Source organism: Halichoerus grypus, chromosome 12 (assembly GCF_964656455.1).
Source record: "Halichoerus grypus chromosome 12, mHalGry1.hap1.1, whole genome shotgun sequence".
NCBI lineage: Eukaryota > Metazoa > Chordata > Mammalia > Carnivora > Phocidae > Halichoerus > Halichoerus grypus.
This window is the reverse complement of record NC_135723.1, coordinates 92,847,978-92,870,138: the sequence shown is the minus strand read 5'-3', so window position 1 is coordinate 92,870,138 and position 22,161 is coordinate 92,847,978. Positions and strand designations below refer to the sequence as shown.

Below are 22,161 nucleotides of genomic sequence, written 5' to 3'. Positions count from 1 at the left end.
AAGTGTTTAGTGCAGTGATTGGCATGGGCTTATGAAATAGGCTGGTTATTCTTTCTGCTGTGCTTTCTGGTACCTCTAAGTAGTTTTCACGGACCATTTTGCCCATGTTTGGCAATGTCTGGAGGCATTTTTGGTTGTCACCAAAAGGGTGCCACTTGCAGTGGGTAGAGACCAGGGTTGCTCCTGTAGATCCTACAACGCACAGGCTAGCCTTCCACAATAAAGAATTTGGGGGGCCCAAAATGTCACTAGTGCCATGGTTGAGAAACCCTGGTTTAATATATGATTAAAACCAGGAGCTTCAGAACAAAGGGTGCGAATATTCAGGGAATGCCCTGTACATCCTTGAGCAGTAAAGATGGTATGAGACAATTGTGAGGAGCTCTAGAAACTCCTGTGAGATCCCGAGTGTTAGCATGACTGAAGGATCATCCATATTTATGATTCTGTGGCCCTCAGTGGCTCTCTTTGGTGGTCCATAGATGCCATAAATCAGGCTGTTTGGTTTTAGGAGCCATGTTACTTATAACCCTGAGACTCAGCTATTTTGATTATTTCTTCTGGGCAGATTTTGTTTGTTATTAATCTTTATTGAAGTCACCACAAATGATGTGATTTATTTGTTTGTTTGTTTTAAGGCAGAAACTAGGAAATGGCTCTCTGTGTAAGAGTTGATAGGTAATTTTGGATGCTTATGTTAGGGATATCCATTTTTGAGGGGTGAGAGGAGACACCAATGGGAGGAAAAGACAGGACTCCAGAGAAAGCTACTTAATGGCTAATGCATCAAGGGGCCAACGGTTGTTAAAGACTTAAAATTCTTGGGGCGCCTGGGTGGCTCAGTCGTTAAGCGTCTGCCTTCGGCTCGGGTCATGATCTCAGGGTCCTGGGATCGAGCCCCACATCGGGCTCCCTGCTCAGCGGGAAGCCTGCTTCTCCCTCTCCCACTCCCCCTGCTTGTGTTCCCTCTCTCGCTGTGTCTCTCTCTGTCAAATAAATAAATAAAATCTTTAAAAAAAAAAAAAAAAAAGACTTAAAATTCTTTACAGAACTGCCACCATGATTTAGAGTGGGTTGGGATCAGTCATACATCTATCTTCTAGGTGGAGGGGTAAGTTATGAGTGAACACGGGCTCGTAATGAAGAAGAGTAATTAATTTTTTCTTTTGCTTGGCAGAGACTGTTCAATTGATAGTTCTCATAAAGCAGTACTTTTCCTTTTTTTTTTTAAGAGAAGAATTCTAAAATTGAATAAAACAAATGGGACTATATCCGAGATTTTATTGAATGCCGTTTTCTTTGCTGTTCATTCAGTCGTATTTCTTTTCTCTTTTGCAGTTATTCGTTGCTCCACGCATCAAGAAAAACTTTTAGCAATGTCAAAGTCAGTATCTCTAAGCAGTGGACCCCAAGTGCTTTCAACAAGTCAATTAGACTGCCTGTAGAGGTAAGCAGAGCAAATGTTGGGATGGGTTTAGGAAGGGAGCTGTGCCCACCCCTAAATTCCTCTCAAGTTCTTCTACTTTGTTTCGTTCATCTGCCTAGGACTCTGAAATGGCTGTTTCCTATGACATAAAACCCAAACTGTTCTGCCCAGTTTCTTAGCTTGCCCTGACTCAGGCCTGTTTTATTTACCCTTGCATCCACCTTCCTTCTCACTGTTTTGAAGTGACACATTTCTGTTGAGGTGGTTTTTTAATTGAATTTCACAAGTACCTGTATTCATTTCTGCCTTTGAGATTTTGCTCATATTCTTTTGTATGCTCTTTTGCTTTCTTCCCACCCATCTAAATCTTGCTTTTTCCTTTGTGGCAAGACAAAATGCCACTTTTTCTTTTTTTTTAAGTCATCTCTACACCCAACATGAGGCTCGAACTCACGACCCTGAGACCAAGAGCCTTATGCTCTACTGACTGAGCCAGCCAGGCGCCCTGAAATTGCCACTTTTTCTCTCAAGTTTCTTCCCACCTTCCACTGATTTTTTCCCCCTCTGAAAGGCGTACACCATGTGTTACATAGTTTAATGTCTCAGTATTTACATACTTTCTAATTGTTTCATTTGTTTGTATCTTGCTTAAGAGTCTAGAAGTCAGGGCGCCTGAATGGCTCAATTGGTCAAGCGACTGCCTTTGACTCAGGTCATGATCTGGAGTCCTGGGATCGAGTCCTGCATCGGGCTCCCTGCTCAGCGGGGAGTCTGGTTCTCCCTCTGACCCTCCCCTCTCTCATGCTCCCTCTCTTTCAAATAAGTGAATAAAATCTTAAAAAAAAAAAAAAAGTCTAGGGGTGCCTGGGTGGCTCAGTCGTTAAGCGTCTGCCTTCAGCTCAGGTCATGATCCCAGGGTCCTGGGATCGAGCCCCGCATCGGGCTCCCTGCTCCACAGGGAGGCCTGCTTCTCCCTCTCCCACTCCCCCTGCTTGTGTTCCCTCTCTCGCTGTGTCTCTGTCAAATAAATAAATAAAATCTTTAAAAAAAAAAAAAGTCTAGAAGTCAGGGAGTATGTATCCACTTCCCTTGAATTCATTATGGATCAGGTGAATCCCAGTTTGGAATGGAGATGCTATTCTTTACAATATCCTTAGTCAATACACAAGTCCACTCCCCTCATTCTTTACCACATTCCTTGAGTTCTACTTATGTGGGATTATACATACATATTACTATTCTTGGCATGTCTTACTTCTTTTTTTTTTCAAAAAGATTTTATTTATTCATTTGAGAGAGAGAGAGGACAAGCTAGGGGAGGGGCGGGCGGGGCAGAGAGAGAGGGGAAGCAGACTCCCCACTGAGTGGGGAGCCCAACCAGAGCTTGATCCCAGGACCCCTGAGATCATGACCTGAGCCAAAGTCAGATGCTTAACCAACTGAGCCACCCAGGTGCCCCAGCATGTCTGATTTCTTAAAATATTTTTCCTCTATTTGGATCAATTAAAAGTTGATAGAGATCTGAAGGTTATAGGACTATCCCCTCAAAATGTGATTAAGTTACTCAGTCAATTGCTTATTGAGGGTCTGTCTTGCATAAACACTGTTCTAGGCAGTGAGTATTACCCACCCCCAAAAAAACCTAGAGAAAGGTTTAAAAGGAAAAAAAGAGCCTGTCCTCACAGAACTGATATTCTGTTGAAGATGCTCTTTTACGATTTTTCTTTCCCACCCCCCTTTATTTAAAGTTTATTTTTGGGTGCCTAGGTGGCTCAGTTCATGATCCCAGGGTCCTGGGATTGAGCCCTGCTTTGGGCTCCCTGCTCAGCAGGGAGTCTGCTTCTCCCTTTGCCCCTCCCCCCTGCTCAAGCTTGCTCTCTGGTGTGCGTACGCGCTCTCCCTCACAAAAATAAATAAATAAAAAATCTTTAAAAAAAAATTTTTTTGTTTTTTGTTTTTTTAGTAATCTCTACACCCAATAAGGGGCTCGAACTAATGACTCCGAGATCGAGAGTTGCATGCTCTTCCGATTGAGCCAGCCGGGCAGCCCTCTTGTACAATTTTTCTTGAATTTAAGTTATCAGGAACTTTTAAAAGAAAAGATGTTAAGAATAGAGGGCTAGATTTTTTTTTATGTTATGTTAATCACCATACATTACATCATTAGTTTTTGATGTAGTGTTCCATGATTCACTGTTTGCGTATAACACCCAGCGCTCCATTTAATACATGCCCTCTTTAATACCCATCACCAGGCTAACCCATCCTCCCACCCCCTCCCCTCTAGAACCCTCAGTTTGTTTTTCAGAGTCCATCGTCTCTCATGGTTCGTCTTCCCATCTGATTTCCCCCCCTTCATTCTTCCCCTCCTGCTATCTTCTTCTTCTTTTTTTTTTTTTTAACATATAATGTATTATTTGTTTCAGAGGTACAGGTCTGTGATTCATCAGTCTTGCACACTTCACAGCGCTCACCATAGCACATACCCTCCCCAATGTCTATCACCCAGCCGCCCCATCCCTCCCACCCCCACCACTCCAGCAACCCTCAGTTTGTTTCCTGAGATTAAGAATTCCTCATATCAGTAAGGTCATATGATACATGTCTTTCTCTGGTTGACTTATTTCACTCAGCATAACACCCTCCAGTTCCATCCACATCGTTGCAAATGGCAAGATTTCATTCCTTTTGATGGCTGCATAATATTCCATTGTATATATGCACCACATCTTCTTTATCCATTCATCTGTCGATGGACATCTTGGCTCTTTCCATAGTTTGGCTATTGTGGACATTGCTGTTATAAACATGGGGGTGCACATACCCCTTCAGATCCCTACATTTGTATCTTTGGGGTAAATACCCAGTAGTGCAATTGCTGGATCATATGGTAGCTCTATTTTCAACTTTTTGAAGAACCTCCATACTGTTTTCCAGACTGGCTGCACCAGCTTGCATTCCCACCAACAGTGTAGGAGGGTTCCCCTTTCTCCGCATCCCCGCCAACATCTGTCGTTTCCTGACTTGTTAATTTTAGCCATTCTGACTGGTGTGAGGTGGTATCTCATTGAGGTTTTGATTTGGATTTCTAGAGGGCTAGATTTCACACTCAGGCTTGACTAGTGTTGTGTGCACAGTGAGTATGTCTAAATGATCAAGTGACTTATCACAAACCTTCAGAACAGGGTGGCCTTAGAGGGGTCGTGTGCTCTGACCTCTCAGCCAGAATGGAATCTTTCTTTGTCATTATTGAAAGATGCTCACTCACCTTCTGCTTTAACACTTCGAGGAAGTTCTTTCTTGTATTGAGGGAAAACTATTCTGCTGTTTAATTTCGATCTTGGGTTTTCTTCTGAGCCACGCATAGTAGTCGATTCCTGCTACATGACAGCCTGCTGAATATTCAGAGAAAACCTCAGCAGGCTGAGGTCTGGAGGAAGCCAGGTACAAGTTTCCAAGAGTGTTTTTTCGGTGGAGTGCATGGGATGGATGTAATTCTTCTAGCAACAAGTTGTGACAACATTGGTGGAATCTTGTCTACTGGGGAAGGTTATTAGAGACTCAGCGCCCAGGGTTTTTATTGGGATTGGTCATGTAGGCGCCCTGTGCCTGGCACATACAAAAATTCCAGACTCTCAGAAGGAAAGCAGGTTCAGCATAAACCACATTGTTTGTACAAACAGTTTAGGTATAGTGAACCACTCTTAGCAGGGAAGGATGGGAACCCTCCCAAAATCCCAGTTCCCAGATGCCAGCCAAGGGGCTCACTTCACAAGTAGGCCCTTTTGAGGAGAACAGTTTCAGGCCTGCCGTGTTTTTTTTTTTTTTAATTTTTAAAAATTTTATTATGTTAGTCACCATACATCACATCATTAGTTTTTGATGTAGTGTTCCAGGATCCATTGTTTTCATATAACACCCAGTGCTCCATGCAGTACGTGCCCTCCTTAATACCCATCACCTGGCTAACCAATCCCCCCTCCCCCCAGGCCTGCCGTGTTAACTCTTTCCTGCCAGTAACTATGTCACATTATTAGCTCTTATGGGACTTGCATTAACTTTTCTGCTTAGCTGTTTGTTTTTTTACTCTAATTGCTGCTAAAATAGGTTTCACCATTCTGGTTTTTCAGAACTATGGATTAAGTAGTTTGGATGGATTGGTTATATAGAAGTCAAGTTCAGACTGATCCTGGAGATGTCTGTACTTCCATCTCTGCCATCATGGACAGAAGTGCTGACCTTCTGTTCCTTTCTTTAGACCTTAAGGTCTGGTTTTTTTCCTTTCTGAAGCCCACTGCTGGGAGTGGAGCGGCTGGGGCCATCTGTGCCTTTCACTCTTCCTGTGCTTCTGGGTCTGTAACTGTCAACCCTGGCCTCCCTTTGAGACCTCCTTTCTTGGCCAAAGTGGGAAACGTTCTTAGAACCAGAAGTTTATGTGGAATTATTCTGAAAAGTATTTTGCTTATATATTGTTAAACATTTCTTAAGTGTCAGCATCATCAAAAATTGCTTATGATAGCTTTCATTTTTATGCATAGCTGTCTTAGATGCTTTACAAAAAGAATTAAGCACACACAGTGTCTTTTCCTTGAGAATTTATAATGGATCCCTCTGATTTGCACAAACATTGAAAACAGCCAGTGAACATAACATAATATCTATGTATAGAGATAATAAGGGGTAATGGTTAAATTTGACAAGTCAGACAACTTGACTGAAAATTGTAAACAGAATTTTGTTCACTAAATTAAAAAGCCTTACCTCTCCAGACAGTACAGTCCTTCCATGAGAATAGTGTGGGGAGCCTCCACTGTCCAGGAGAGGGAAGCGGGATTCAGGGTGTCCTCAGCTTTCCGTCTCAAGCTCATCCACAGCCACTCTTCCCCTGAAGAACCTCACGTCAACTCATACCACTCACCGTAGGCAGAGAACAGACCCCTGAACGCAGGTCAGCATGAGCTCATCCTCTGCTCACCACTGCTGGTAGCTCTTGTCAGTAGGTCCCCACCCCATGCCTCGCCCTCACTCGGTGATGAACATTCTCGCTTAGGAAACCCACACTGTCACTGTTGGTATAAGCACACAATTTCGTGTTTCCAGGAAGTGCCTCAGCATGCAGCTGTTCTCGTAGATTCGTGCAAACCCTCCCCATCAGACACAGGAAAACCCCATGTTCACACGGGCCGGTGGGTTCACATGATAATTGTACATACACACAGGCCAGCTTAAACCACTGAAGTGTGTGGGGTTTCAGCATGGTAAAGTCATTTTGTCGGTGACTTTCACGAAACATTGGATGATTCACTCTGTTTATACGGACCATTTCTTACTAACTAGTATACTTGTCTTGATTTTGACTTCTGTGATTGAAGTAAACTTTCTTTTCTAGGCTTTTTCTGTTATCCTATTTTCTGTATCTTTGTGTTAGTCCTACTTGGTTTTTTTAGTTTTTGGTTTGGTTTTGTGTTCTATTTGTTAAGTAAGCCATCAAAAGTATATTTCAGCTGAATTCTGGCAGTGAAGCAGAAGAAAGCTGTTTCAAGTCTGTCAGTTCTTGTGAAAGCCACACCTGCGGGGAGTTTTGGTGACCTCTTGAGAGAATAAAGGAAAACTCCAGAAACTTCGAGCAGCCGCTTGAGGCCGTGGTCTCTAGCTCACATTGGTGTATGCCCAACAGGGCTTAGTCCTGGGTCCTGATGAACATCAGGGTCAAAGTCTGAGGGAAAATGTGGCAAAATAACTCTAACTGGAGAACTTTAGGGCCCCACTTAGCACACTGATGGAGCTTAGCTTTGTAGGCTCTTCTCTGTCATGGCAGCAGTGTGTGAGGTGGTGTTAAAGGAGCAAGACCAGTGCCATAAGCCACACAGAAGTGAGTCCCAATCCTTTAGAATCACGCTTTATATATTTTATAATTTTACTTTGTTTTAAAGATTTTATTTATTGCTGATTGTGATTTTTCTTCTTAATATTCTAGAGTCAGAATTTCTTTTCTGTGACAGCCCATCTCAGAAATCATTTATTCCTATAGTTCTCTAAATTTTTGCTCTGAGGATCCCAAAGAGCTTTTGGTTATGTGGGTTCATATTTTTAGATACTTAGTGTTTTAGAAACTAAAACTAGAAATTGAAAAAAAAATATATCAGTTTTCAACAATAAAAAGGGGAGGCTTGCCTGGGTGGCTCAGTCGGTTAAGCATCTGACTCTTGATTTTAGCTCAGGTCATGATCTCAGGGTCTTGGGGTCAAGCCCCGCGTCGGGTTCCACACTCAGCACAGAGTCTGCTTGAGATTCTCTCTCTCCCTCTGCCTCTCCCCTGACCTCTAAAATAAATAATAAATAAAATCTTTAAAAAATACATAGGTTTTTTTAGTTATTTTTAAGTGAATTAAATAAACTCATAATGTGTTAACATAAATAACATTTTATGAAAAATGATTTTTTGAAACAAAATCACTTAATGAGGAGAGTGGCATTGATTTACATTTTTGCAGATCTTACCATGTCTGGCTTAATAGAAGATAGTAGTTTTTCACGTCTGCTTCTGAATTCAGTCTCTTGCAACATGATCCTTTGAACTATACGAAGAGATTTTGACCTTTGACAGATACATAGTGGGAAGGGGAGAAGTATTTTAATAGCCTTTTCAGTTAATTGTGGGCATTCATCTTTGATACTACACCAGACTTTGACAAGTGGCAGTTTCTTAGAGGTTAGTTGCCATGTGGAATCTGAAACTGTATCAATTAACTTTTTATACCCTTACATTAAGATCCATTTGTCTGTCTTTACTTTGAATGGATTCTGAAGTGACAGGCTTATTTCGTTCTTTTTTGAGGAAATGTCTGCCAAATACCCAAATCTGAATAACTATAGCTTGTCTGTCAGTCATTCTTTCAAGTAAAAAACAGTCTCCTCGCTTGCACCTCACACAGCTGCCAAGTGCTTTCCCTCAGCGCAGCCCCGGTACTTTGCTGTGCCCAGTGCTGCTACACGCTCCCCACTCCGGCACACAGGGTGTTAAAAATAAGTGTACTCAGGGGCCAGATTTAGTAAAATTAGCACTTCTTACTGCTCAACAAAAAAAAATTTTTTTGAAGATTTTTATTTATTTGAGAAAGAGCATGCATGAGGGGGTGGAATAGAGGGAGAGCGACAAGCAGACTCTGCGCTGAGCACGGAGCCCACGGGGCTCGATCTCACGACCCTGAGATCATGACCTGAGCTGGCATCAAGAGTCCAGCGCTCAACCGACCGAGCCACCCAGGTGCCCCACTACCCCACAAATACTTATTGAGCATTTAGCATGTACCAAGGATGTTCTTAAGTGAAATTGGCTTTTTTTTTTTTTTTAAACTGTGACCGTGGCAGTAAATATAGCGATTATTATTTTTTTCCCCCAGTGCGTTTGCACCATCAAGGGAAAAGTTAAAGGGCAAAAGCAGATAACATTTCAGTATTGTGCAAATAGCTTTGACCTTGCAGACCTTTCGGCATGAGTGCCGGTTTCCTCTATTAAACCTCCCCAGGGTTCTGTGAGGGTGGGCAGAGGCTGTAGATGAAGGTGCTTTGAGAAAGAGGAAGGACTGACAGGTACCAGCGGGGACTGACGTGGTTCTTGTTGTGTTGCTCTAGATTTGGAGCAGCAACCATTTGTTTCCCAGCGCAGAGGAAGCCACTCTTTTCCTCGGGACACTGGATACTATTTTCCTCTTCTCTTATGCTGTGGTAAGTTTTAGAATTTGGGGGTTTTAGGTTGAGGAAAGATATAAATGGAAACGACTCCCAACCTTATTAAGTTTGTAAGGGATTCTAGAATTTGCTGACTGAAGAGAGTTCAGCATCGCTGAAGTTTATATTCTGTGTCCCTCCCATCCATCCATCCATCCACCCACCCACCCACCCATCCATTCATTTATTCATCCATTTGACAGATATTTACTGAACACCTAGCACGTGCCAGGTCTGTGGGAGTTCATCGATGAGCAACACAGGAATAATCCTTAGCTTTATAAAACTTATATTCTTGAAGTGGGATCTAAGGAAAACAAACAGTAATACAGTGCTATACATAAGCAAATAGAGAGTATGGTTGAATGGGGTAGGTGCTGTGGAGAAAAAAGCAGGAAAAGGGGAATAAATAGCTGTGGGTGGGAGTTGTGATTTAAGTAGGATGGCTGGGGAAGACCTCAGGTAGGAGGGGATATTTGAGCAAAGACCTGACGTGGGTGAGGTCAGGTTGACTGGAACAGAGTGACAGGAAATGAGGCCAGAGAAGGTATGGGGCTCAGACCTTTAGGGCTTTGGTCCCTTTATTTGGGCTTTGGCTTTAATCTTGAGTGAGATGGGAGCCCTGGAAGGTTTTGCACAGAGGAGTACCAGGATCTGCCCTGTGTTTGGACAGGCGCACTTGCTGCCCCGGGAGACTAGACCAAAGGGCAGAGACAGAAATAAGGAGACAGGTTAGGCTATTCCGATTTTGAGGTGAAGGATGATAGTGGCTTAGATCCAGGGTGGGAGTAACAGAGGTTGGAAGAGTAGGTTTTAACTGTGTTTTGAAGGTAGAATCTCTGTGTGGTTGTAGGGAGCAAGTCTGGTGTTTGCTGAATTAAGGCTGTGGGAAGTGGTGGTAGCCACTGGACCCATGCACCGTGAGTGGGCCTCCTTTCCTCCCAGTGTCTGATTTCCTCTTTTGAAAATGTGTAGTTATACAAAAGCCTTTTTTTTTTTTTTTAAAGGTTTATTTCTCTGAGTGAGAGCGTGTGTGTATGCGTAAGCAGGGGGAGGGGCAGAGGGAGAGAGAGAGAGAATCCCAAGCAGACTCCCTGTCAAGCTACACGGGGCTCAATCCCACAACCCCAAAACCATGACCTGAGCCGAAATCAAGGGTCAGACACTTACAGACTGAGCCACCCACATGCCCCATAAAAAGCCTTTTAATTACGAATGTCCAGGTGATGTGAAATACCCGGTGAAAGTCCTAAAGTACTCTCTGAATGTTTATTTGGGCAGTTATTGGAATGTCTTCTTCAAAGAGGAAACTTGTAGAAACAATTGGAGCAGACCTTAGATCATGTAGCCATGCTCCTCACCCTGGGCGTTTTCTGTATGAAATGCCAGTACAGGGTCATCTGGCTTTGGCTGGAGCACTCCCAGGGGTGCCTCTCTTTGAGCCTTTTATGGAGTATTTTAAGAAGCGGTGTAGTCTAGTGCAAAGACCAGCTCTTCCACCGTCAACTAGCTGTGTGAAACTTTTTTGAAATGGAATTTAACCTTCTTTTGATCTTTAGTTTCCTCTTCTATAGAGTTGTGATAATACCTATCCCTAGGATTAAATAGGTTTAGGAGATAAAAGGTACCACGAAACGTCAGTGATCATACTTCTTCTTTATATCGAGCTGCATGTTCTTCTGTGGCTTCCAGGTGTCATGCGGGCATTTGGAACAACACGGATGAATTGAATCCCCAATCTGAAACACTGAGAGATTTTCTTCACCCCCTTTACTATATATAGCATAAGACATGTGAGTGGCAGCCATAGAGCACAGAATCGAAAGCCTACAGGTGCCTCTTTTGAGGTTGTGACAGGTTGACCATAATAAGACACATCATGTAAATTTTCTCTAATGTGGATGTCATCAGTTGATCAGAAACGCTTGTATCTGGATTTAGGTTTTCAGTCAGGGTGTTGATTCATTTTACATATTTATGGAAGAAACTTAGTGTATTGCCCTGGGCTCTTTAGTCTGCCTTGCTACCATGACCCAGGTTTTTATTTCCGGCCATTCAGTGGGAGGAGAGCAGAAGGCAGAACATTTGTACTTACCTTCAACTAATTACCGTCTGTGCGTCCTACTCTCCCCGCCTCGTGAGGTCATGAAACCCAAAGGTCAGATTGAACAGGCAGTGTCTGCGCCCCAGAAGCTTCTGTGGTGCAGGACATGTTGTAACATCTTGATTCAGAATGCAGATGACTAAGAGCAGCCTCTGGGAGTGCAGATCACTGATCTTTAAGAGTTGATCTGTTCTAGAAAATGAAATATATTTGTGTGCTTGTTTTATTAGTATTCCTAGTTTTGTTCCGTTTTGTTTTTATTTTTGTTTCTCCAGTCTCCTTTTAGGCAGTGAGGGGGATCTACTTTTGGTAGAATCAAAGTTTACACTGGATTACGGTATTTTGGTGTGTGAGTTGGTTTATAGTATAATGTGCAGAAGCGCACTGTCATTTCATGGAACGTTTGTGAAGCTGATGGAGACAGTTCGTCTGGGCATAAGAATGAAGTTTAATTTTGAGTCACGTTAGTGTTTTATTTCCCTAGTTGCTTGTCAAAACATCTTCCTTTTGTCAGGCTGTGTTGTTATTAAGAGCTGTAAAATAAAATGCTTTATTTTTAGGGCCTTTTCATCAGTGGAATTGTTGGAGATCGGCTTAATTTACGATGGGTTCTGTCTTTTGGCATGTGCTCCTCTGCGCTAGTGGTAAGTTGAAAAGGTATTATCATCATCATCATCATCATCAATATCATCATCTTGGTCGGGTATTTTAGAATCCAAGTACCCCCCCATTTCTATATGTAGAATAGAAAAGTAAAATTAATCTTCAGGTTTTTTTATTTTTATTTTTATTTTAAGATTTTATTTATTTATTTGAAGGGAGAGACATAGCGAGAGAGGGAACACAAGCAGGGGGAGTGGGAGAGGGAGAAGGAGGCTTCCCGCTGAGCAGGGAGCCCGATGCGGGGCTCGATCCCAGGACCCTGGGACCATGACCTGAGCTGAAGGCAGATGTTTAATAACTGAGCCACCCAGGCGCCCCTAGGGGAGTCCTTTTAAAGTGAGATTTGGATCAGGCCCCTTCCATGACTCAGCACCAGAGCCACACATAAAGAGTATACGTGCTGCCGAAGTGAGCACAAGAGCCAAGCATAAACAGCACGGCATTTGGTGCTCTCGAGAACCGGGTCATGGCCCGCCTTGGCAGTTGTGTCTGTCACTGCACTTCACCACTTGGCTCTGGCCAAACTATTTTCTATGGTCCTACCGTATCCTGTGCCTTTCTGCCTCACTACGTTTGCGCTTGCTCTTCTTCCTGCCTTGAATGGCTCTCTTTTCAGCTCTCCATAGTCTCACTCAATGTCGCCAGCAAGTTATTGGCCAAATGGCACTTCCTTCACAATGTCTTCCTTTACTGACCTCATTCATTCTTAAAAGTAATCGGTTCCTCTTCTATGCTCCCCCTCCTGTGTTTCTTTGAAGGCACTGAGGTTGTCGACGAGGAAGTCCACTGATTTCTGTATCATTCTTGCTTTCCCCAGGAGTCTGTGGCACGGTGGTTGAGGTCACAGATTTCCCAAGACGTGGACTCCCTGGGTGTCTGTCCCTCCTCTGCCCTTTCCCGGGTGTGATTGCTGTGTGCTTCAGCCTCCTCGTTTGAGTACCTCCCACCAGGGCTGGTAGGGACGGTTATATGGGTTTCTGTGTGTGAGGCTTGTGGAACAACGCCTGGCTAATCAAGTGCCAGAGAGGCCAAGATCCACGTTTGATGCATCTTTTTTTGTTTCCTAGCTCCTAGTGAGGAATTTTTGTTGGTTGAGTGAAAGCATGGAGTTCGATTAGACCCAATTTTATTATTGCTTTCCAGTATCTGCTGTTTGAGAGATTAACGTACTTCACTTATTCATGGCCCGCTGACCCACACATATATACATATTGTTTTAAAACCTGTGTACATTTTTGTTTTGTTTTTTCACATTTTTTGAAAAATTGAAGTATGCGCATAAACTCACCCTTCTTGGTGTGTAGTTCTGAGTTTTGACAAACGAGTATAGTTGTGTCACCACCACTCTCCCCCCCACCCCTCCCCCAGCCTCTGGCAACCACTGACCATTTTTCTGTCCTTATAGTTGTGCTTTTTCCAGAATGGAATCCTACAGTATTGTACATACTAGTTTTTAGCCCATGCATAATATTCCAAAAGAAACTTTGACTACCGATAAAACATCCACTTTAGCAAAATGCCAAAAAAAGAGCAGTGACTTGGCGAATGCTCCTGAATTACTGAGCAGATCACAGGTTACACTGGTTCTCTTAACGATTGCAGTAAGGACCGTAGCTGGCGCGTCCTGGTCCCCACAGTGTGCATGGCACTGCCCTGACCACACATATGTGACCTCAGTCAGTCCCTATAGTAGTCCTCCACACACATGCGCCTGGGGACGAGAAAATGGAAAGAGTTGTCTAATGAAGTTGAACAACGAGGATTGAACTTCTTAGAGCTTAAGCTACGAGTCAGAGGGCGCCTGGGTGGCTCAGTCGTTGGGCGTCTGCCTTCGGCTCAGGTCATGATCCCAGGGTCCTGGGATCGAGTCCCACATCGGGCTCCCTGCTCGGCGGGAAGCCTGCTTCTCCCTCTCCCACTCCCCCTGCTTGTGTTCCTGCTCTCGCTATGTCTCTCTCTGTCAAATAAATAAATAAAATCTTTAAAAAAAAAAAAAAAAAAAAAAAAAGCTACGAGTCAGACAAGGGTAATCATGAACGAGCATGTGTTTGACGTCTCTGGTCAGTGGTGGCGGTCTCGTGGGTGTCTCACTCACTCGGTGCTGCCCTGAACAGGAGCATCTGAAGAGTCGGCACAGGTCTCTTAGGACCTAGACCTTTGAATGTGTCTCTTCACGCACAAATGTAGGTGTGGTAGGCAGTTCGGTGTCCCTAAAAGGTGTCTGTGTGGATGTCACATGTCCCCTTTTCTTCCCTTCGTCTCTCAGGTGTACGTCTTTGGCACAGTCACAGAATGGCTGCGTTTCTACAACAAGGGGTTCTACTGCTGTCTGTGGATTGTAAATGGCCTGCTGCAGTCCACTGGTTGGCCCTGCGTGGTTGCCGTTATGGGCAACTGGTTTGGGAAAGCTGGGTATGCCTCTCCCTTCCTCTTTAATTTCTCTTTTTAAATGGTTTTAATTTGAGATTACTCAGACTTGTCATCAATTTAGTCGATCTTTTTGACACTACCCACATCTTTTCTCTGTTTTAGAAAGTTAGACTAGTTGAGAGAGAGAAGCTTTTGTGTTGGAGTGCATTACAGGAAATGGTGTGGACTTGGGGGATGGCCTAGCCCAGTGAGGCTCGTTCTTTTTCTTTATTTTTTGAGCGAGAGAGAGTGCGCTTGTGTACGTGAGCAGGGGGAGGGGCAGAGGGAAAGAGAGAATCTTAAGGAGGCTCCACACCCAGCATGGAGCCTGACGTGGGTCTCCATCTTACAACCGTGAGCTGAAATCAAGAGTTGGGTGTTTAACCAACTGAGCCACCCAGGTGCCCCAGTGAGACACATTCTTTTTTTGTTTTTTTTAAATCAGAGAGAGAGAGAGAGAGAGAGAGCACAAGCAGGGGGAATGGCTGGCAGAGGGAGAAGCAGGCTCCCTGCCGAGCAAGGAGCCCGATGTGGGACTCCATCCCAGGACCTTAGGATCATGACCTGAGCCAAAGGCAGCCACTTTACCGACTGAGCCACCCAGGCATCCCAGTGAGGCACATTCTTAACTGGGCCATGGTCAGATTTTGAGCGTGGCTAAGGCATTACATCTCAATTTTTAATAAAAATCTTCCCTTTACAGAACATAAGTAACATAACATGATAAAATAAATCTCACATGCCATCCCATCATGTGTCTTCCTGTGGTTTTGCCTTCCCCTCCCCTTTTTGAGACTCAGTGGTCTAGTTTTACCTTCTTACATTAAAGGTGAAGAAACTGAGGCCAAAAATTACCTATGGGACTTGCCTAAGATCACATAACGAAGACTCTAATAAGATGCGGATGAAAGGAGCACCTGGGTGGCTCAGTCGTTAAGCGTCTGCCTTCGGCTCAGGTCATGATCCCAGGGTCCTGGGATCGAGCCCTGCATCGGGCTCCCTGCTCGGCGGGAAGCCTGCTTCTCCCTCTCCCACTCCCCCTGCTTGTGTTCCCTCTCTCGCTGTGTCTCTCTCTGTCAAATAAATAAACAAAATCTTTAAAAAAAAAAAAAAAAGATGCGGATGAAGAATGCCAGACTTTGGGACTTAAAAGCCCAAATTGGACATTTTTCCCCTAAACCTTCGAGTAGTTGTCAGATGGTATGTGAGTTTATGTGTGATGCAGGCCACGGCATGAGGGTGGGCATCTGCTATAGTATCTTCCAGGCTACCAGGAAGAAGAGCTATATTTCATTTACAGCGTGGAAAATAAGTTGAGATACCCAAAGACTTGGCTTTGTTGTTTGCCTTTTTGGTGACATTCTGATTTCAGGAATATTATTAATTTGGATTTCTTTCATTTTTCCTGGATAAATATTTATATATTGTGAGATACCCATTTATTTCATCTATGGCTCAGTCTTTTTTGTTTACTCTTTTACCATAGGCCAGTGTATGCAACAGACATTATCCACCCACCAAGTGATCAGTGCATGCTCTGCCTGGCTTCCCTTGGGTTTCCAGCCTCCCTAGTTTCACGATGGGAGTCATGATGCCTGCTGGCTAAGGATCTGTAACGTCATGAAAGTTCACCTGTGAACTTTCCTGTGGGTAGAAGAGTGCCACTTAATGAGAATACTCTGACTATACTTCAGTGTGCTAGTGAGTTCTTTTTTTTTTTTTTTAAGATTTTATTTATTTATTTGACAGAGACAGCGAAAGCAGGAACACAAGCAGTGGGAGTGGGAGAGGGAGAAGCAGGCTTCCCGCGGAGCAGGGAGCCCGATGCGGGGCTCGATCCCAGAACCCTGGGATCATGACCTGAGCTGAAGGCAGATGCTTAACGGAATGAGCCATGCAGGCACCCCTCACATTTTTTTAAAAGATTTTATTTATATGAGAGAGAAAGCATGAGCCGGGGGAGAGGCAAAAGGAGAGGGAGAAGCAGACTCCCTGCTGAGCATGGAGCCCAATGTGGGGCTCGATCCCAGGACCCCATGATCACGACCTGAGCCAAAATCAATAGTCAGCTGCTCAACCAACTGAGCCACCCAGGCGCCCTCAACTAGTTTCTTCTAAAATCATGTCTTTGGTTAGCCAGTGTTATTCAGAGCCTGACCTTCTGACTCTTTCCTCCAGGACCCTCTTGCTAGGTTTTATATATTTTATTTTATTTTATTTTATTTATTTATTTTTTTTTAAAGATTTTATTTATTTATTTGAGACAGAGAGAATGAGAGAGAGAGAGCACATGAGAGGGGGGGAGGGTCAGAGGGAGAAGCAGGCTCCCTGCCGAGCAGGGAGCCCGATGCGGGACTCGATCCAGGGACTCCAGGATCATGACCTGAGCCGAAGGCAGTCGCTTAACCAACTGAGCCACCCAGGCGCCCCAAGGTTTTATATATTTTAGAGGAACAGGGCAGGGCGTTTGAACACTAGGGAGAACATAGAGATTATCTAGTTCAAATTATTTGTTTTCCAGGTAGAAAAAGTTGGGGCCCCAGGGAATTAAGTGATCTGTTGAAGACATTGCCTTAAAAAGCTGTTAACTTCGGATGAATCATGCCCCTTTATCAGGGTCATAGTTTTTATTTTTTAAAAAAGATTTTATTCATACATAATCTCTACACCCATTGTGGGGCTCAAACTCACAACCCTGAGATCAAGAGTCTCACACTCTGCTGACTGAGCCAGCCAGGCGCCCCCAGGGTCATAGTTTTTAAGCAGATTTAGGCTTGGTCAAACTAACATGTACACTCGTGCAGTACCAAGCCCTTTCGCACATAGCACTGAGCTCAGTGCTGTGAGGAGCATAGCGTGTTCTAGCTGAGAGCACTGGCCGTGACCTGCTTGAGATTGCACAGCTGGAAGCAGCAGAGCTAGGACTTCTGAACAAACTATTTTTCACTCTGCTGTGTTGTCTTCCTGTTCGTTTCTAAGACTCCTTCTGTCTCAGTGAGGTTATAAAAATGTTTAAGGAGCTAAAAAATCTAGGGGCGCCTGGGTGGCTCAGTCGTTAAGCGTCTGCCTTCGGCTCAGGTCATGATCCCAGGGTCCTGGGATCGAGCCCTGCATCGGGCTCCCTGCTCCTTGGGAAGCCTGCTTCTCCCCCTCCCACTCCCCCTGCTTGTGTTCCCTCTCTCGCTGTCTCTTTCTCTGTCAAATAAATACATAAATTCTTAAAAAAAAAAAAAAAGCTAAAAAAATCTAGACCTAACATAGTATGATATTAATAGAGGGGCACCAGGCTGGCTCTGTTAGAAAAGCATATCACTCTTCATCCCGGGGTCGTGAGTTTGAGCCCCATGTGGGGTATAGAAATTCCTTATAAAAAAAACACATTTAAAAATATATGTATCAAATAGAATAAAATACAAATTTTGATGTTAAAAAAATCAATTTGGGGCACCTGGCTTGCTCAGTCGGAAGAGCATGTGACTCTTGATTTCAAGGTCGTGAGTTTGAGCCCCATGTTGGGTGTAGAGATTATTTAAAAATAAAATCTTTAAAAAACAAATTAACTCATCTTTCTTTTACCAACCCTACTGCCATTGCGTATGTTCAGAACTAATCATTTTTCTCTGGGACTGTTGTAATAGCTAGTTTTCCTTCCACTCAGTTGTTTACCTTTTTCTCCCCCTTTTTTCTAATGGCTTTATTAAGGTATGTAATAAGCTGCATATATTTAAGATGTACCATTTGATGAAGTTCAGCCTGCATACATCTTTAAAACCACCATCACAGTTAAGAAAATGGGCATATGCATTACCCCCCAAAGTTTCCTCATGCCCTTTGGTAGTTCCTCTCCTCCCCCTTCCTGTTACCTTCTCCTCCCTCCCATTGCCATCTCCAGGTAACTGTTGATCAGCTTTCTGTCACTTTAGGTTAATTTGCATTTTCTCAAACTTTATATAAATAGAATCAGACAGGATATACTGTTTCTTGTCTACTTTCATTCAGTGTAATTATTCTGAGATCCAGTCATGTCGTGTGCATCGATAGTTCATTCCTTTCTATAGCTGAGCAGTAATCGATTGTATCGCAATTTATCTTTTCGCCTGTTGGTGAACATTTGGGTTGTTGTCAGTTTTTGGCTATTACAAATAAAGCTCCTGTGAACGTTTGTGTACAAATCCTTGTATGAACATATGCTTTCATTTTCCTTGGATGAATACGTCAAAGTGGAATGGCTGGGTCATATGGTAGGTGTGTGTTTATCTTTTTAAGAAACCGTGGTCGGGACGCCTGGGTGGCTCAGTCGGTTAAGCATCTGCCTTCGGCCCCGGGATTGAGTCCCATGTCGGGCTCCCTGCTCAGCGGGGAGCCTGCTTCTCCCTCTGCCTGTTACTCCCCATGCTTGTGCTCTCTCTCTGACTCATAAATAAATAAGATCTTTAAAAAAAAAAAGAAAGAAACCGGCGGACTCTTCCAAAGTGGTTTTTACCATTTTACATTCCCATCAGCAGAGTGTAAGGGCTCTAGTTGCTGTGTGTTCTTGCCAACACATATGTGTGGTCTTTTCTCTTTTAGCTATCCTAGTAGGTATGTAGTACATCATTGTGGATTTAATTTGCATTTCCCTAATGTCTGATGATGTTGAACACCATTTTATGTGCTTATTTGCATCATGTTTTTGTGTGCATGAAGCCTCTTTTTCAAAAACTTTTTATCTTTTTTTTTTCCAAAAACTTTTTATCTTGAGATGATTGTACATTCATACTCTTTAACATTTTATTGGATTTTTTTTAAGATTTAATTTTTTATATTTATTTATTTTTAAAGATTTTAAAAATTTATTTGATATAGAGAGACACAGCGAGAGAGGGAACACAAGCAGGGGGAGCGGGAGAGGGAGAAGCAGGCTTCCCACTGAGCAGGGAGCCCGATGCGGGGCTGGATCCCAGGACCCTGGGATCATGACCTGAGCCGAAGGCAGACGCTTAACGACTGAGCCACCCAGGCGCCCTGAGATTTAATTTTTTTAAAGTAATCTCTACACCCAACATGGGGCTTGAACTTACAACCCCAAGATCAAGAGTTGCATGCTCCACCTACTGAGCCAGCCAGCGCCATTGGATTGTTTTTGTATTACTGAGTTTTGAGAGTTGTTTATATTCTAGATGTGAGTCTTTTACTAGATAAGCGATATGCGAATATTTCCTCCTAGTCTGTGGCTTACTTTCAAAATTCTCTTAACAGTGTCTTGTGATGCGCCCGAAATTGAACTTTAGTATAATATTAGGTTTTTTTATAGAAGATTTTATTTATTTATTAGAGAGAGAGAGAGTGTGCACATGAGAGAGAGTGAGAGAGAGCAGGAGCAGGGACCGGGAGAGGGAGAGGCAGACTCCCTGGGACCCTGGGATCATGACCTGAGCCTAAGGCAGACGCTTAACGAACCGACTGAGCCACCCAGGCGCCCCTCGTTTAATACTATCTTAAAGTGACCTGATGTTTTGTCATTTGGGTATACTTTAAAAAAATCTTAAGATAGAATGTTGATTCTTTGGAATGTGAACTTTCACTGTTTTGGCCATTTTGTATTTGAACTGCACCAGAATTCATTCTGATTCTATTGTCTTCTGTTTGTCACTGTTCTCTGTCTTAGACGAGGAGTTGTTTTTGGTCTCTGGAGCGCCTGTGCTTCGGTGGGCAATATTTTGGGAGCATGCCTAGCTTCTTCTGTTCTGCAATACGGGTATGAGGTAGGTATTTCCTTCTAACTTTTTCTTGAGTACATATAATATGTTTTGTTTTTTAGGAAATAATACTGTGGCCATCTAGAACACAGTGTAGAGCTGTGTTTGGGTGGGGCAAGGCTTATATTAAAAGTAGACAAACTTTTGAGACTTTCAAACACAGAAATTATTCATGGAAAAAATACCAAGTCTAAAGACAGTATAATCAATTGGGAAAAAAGTATTTGCAATTCATGTCACAGATCAAGAGCTAATCTCCCTAATATGTAAAGAGTACCTGCAAATTGATAAGAAGACCAACAATACACAAAAAGAAAGGTAAAGGATTTGAATGTGTTGTTCAAACAGAAATGGCTTCAAGGGGCACCTGGGTGGCTCAGTCGTTGGGCGTCTGCCTTCGGCTCAGGTCATGATCCCAGGGTTCTGGGATCGAGCCCCGCGTCGGGCTCCCTGCTCTGCGGGAAGCCTGCTTCTCCCTCTCCCACTCCCCCTGCTTGTGTTCCCTCTCTTGCTGTGTCTCTCTTTGTCAAATAAATAAATAAAATATTAAAAAAAAATAAAAAGTAGATAAATTTTGAAATAGTTCACCAGGTGTTTGGTCTCAGAAGAATTTTGGTCAAGTTTGGCTCAGTGAGAAGTCCTTCCTGTATTCCCAGTCACCTTTATTCCAGGCTTTTTGGCTTTGCGTCTGGATTATACTAATTGGCTCAGGTGGGAATTTTGGTTCAAGTGTGGCTCCCAGATTTGACTCCTGGAAACACTAATTTTGTCACTGTCTTTTCCAGAAATTTAGACCGTCTGTCCACATCAGGCTCCATTCCCTATTAAATAAAATTCCGCTGTGCAGCCTGGCTTTTGAGGTTCTTTAATCTTGATCTCACCTTTTCCTAGCGGTTTTATTCCCGGCTGTCCCTTAGCAGAAGCCCCCACTTGGACCATGCGGGAGGCTTTCTCTCTCATTCCCACCTGTCCCTTTGCTTCAGGCGTGCTGGGACAGACCGTCAGTTGCCTTTTCAGCTCTTCCTGAGGACACCGTGTTGCTGTGCCAGCATCTTTAGCTGTTTCCTTCGATCTGTGTTTCTTATTAGGACTGGGCCTTCTCCTTTATTCGCCTACTTGATGCCTTGTACTATTGTTTGGTGTATTGTTTAATCCCCTCAACTGGATAGAATATTTTCGAGGGCAGATAGTGTCTCTTGCGGGAGGCTCTGTGGGACAGAGAATGAGGTTTTGGAGCCAGTCCTGATTTCACAATTGTGGTGGTACCACTCACTGTCCCTGGGACCTTAACTGGCCTCTCTGAGCCTCCGGGGGAAAATGCGTGGAAAACACAAGTGAAACAGCTCTGTGCCTGGCACAGCCTGAGCACTCAGTGCTCATTTCCTTCCCCATTGCCCTCTTCTTCCCACCCGATCCCCCACCTTCCCCACATGTGCTTCTAGTGAATGTGCTCTAAGCAATATCCCAGATGTGCAAACAGCACCTCTCTCCTCTCTTCTCCAGTATGCCTTTCTCGTGACAGCGGCTGTGCAGTTTGCCGGTGGGATTGTCATCTTCTTTGGACTCCTGGTGTCACCAGAAGAAATTGGTGAGAAGCTGTCCTTTCTGTTCAGCACGTCTTACTGTTATGGGCGAAGAGAAACCTGAGGCCAGCACGGCCGGTCTCTTGTTCCCTAGGAGAACTGTGAGCTCCTTTCAGGGGGTTGAAGGAGTGGTATTTGCTGTTTGTGTCCCGTAGACACCGGTTGGCTGACTGGGCGCAGCTGCAGACGTTTGAGGGGAGGGAGGCTCGCCTTTCTAGATTCAGAGAAGACTCTGCATTTGCAAATGAGCTTTGTAATTGAGACACTGACTGGAAATTAGCATGATCTATTTCTCATTTCACTTCTTCAGACAGATTTCTCTCCCTTCATAAAAGTAATTTAGTTTGATACTTATCTGTGGTTACATACAAGCAAAACCACAGAAGCAAATAGATGTACAATTCCATCTTTTGCGTGTTATTGAAGAGACATGTCAGTTTAATTGTATGTTATTAACGTTTTCTTAAATGTAATAGAGATAGTATAATGTTGTTGAAAAAGCATTGC

At 43.6% G+C, this 22,161-nt stretch overlaps 1 protein-coding gene across 7 annotated transcripts in view; it reads left to right on the top strand.

The window, feature by feature from the left end:
- Positions 1-22,161, top strand: part of SLC37A3 (solute carrier family 37 member 3) — a 48,686-nt gene that overhangs the window by 12,004 nt on the left and 14,521 nt on the right. For 6 of the 7 annotated variants that reach the window (XM_036111304.2, XM_078059637.1, XM_036111305.2 and 3 more), the window contains 6 exons: positions 1,339-1,447; positions 9,062-9,154; positions 11,822-11,905; positions 14,191-14,336; positions 19,981-20,077; positions 21,575-21,659. In XM_036111304.2, coding sequence (XP_035967197.1) covers positions 1,339-1,447; positions 9,062-9,154; positions 11,822-11,905; positions 14,191-14,336; positions 19,981-20,077; positions 21,575-21,659 — 614 coding nt within the window. The remainder of the gene's footprint in view (positions 1-1,338; positions 1,448-9,061; positions 9,155-11,821; positions 11,906-14,190; positions 14,337-19,980; positions 20,078-21,574; positions 21,660-22,161) is intronic. The other variant, XM_078059640.1, reaches the window with a different exon arrangement.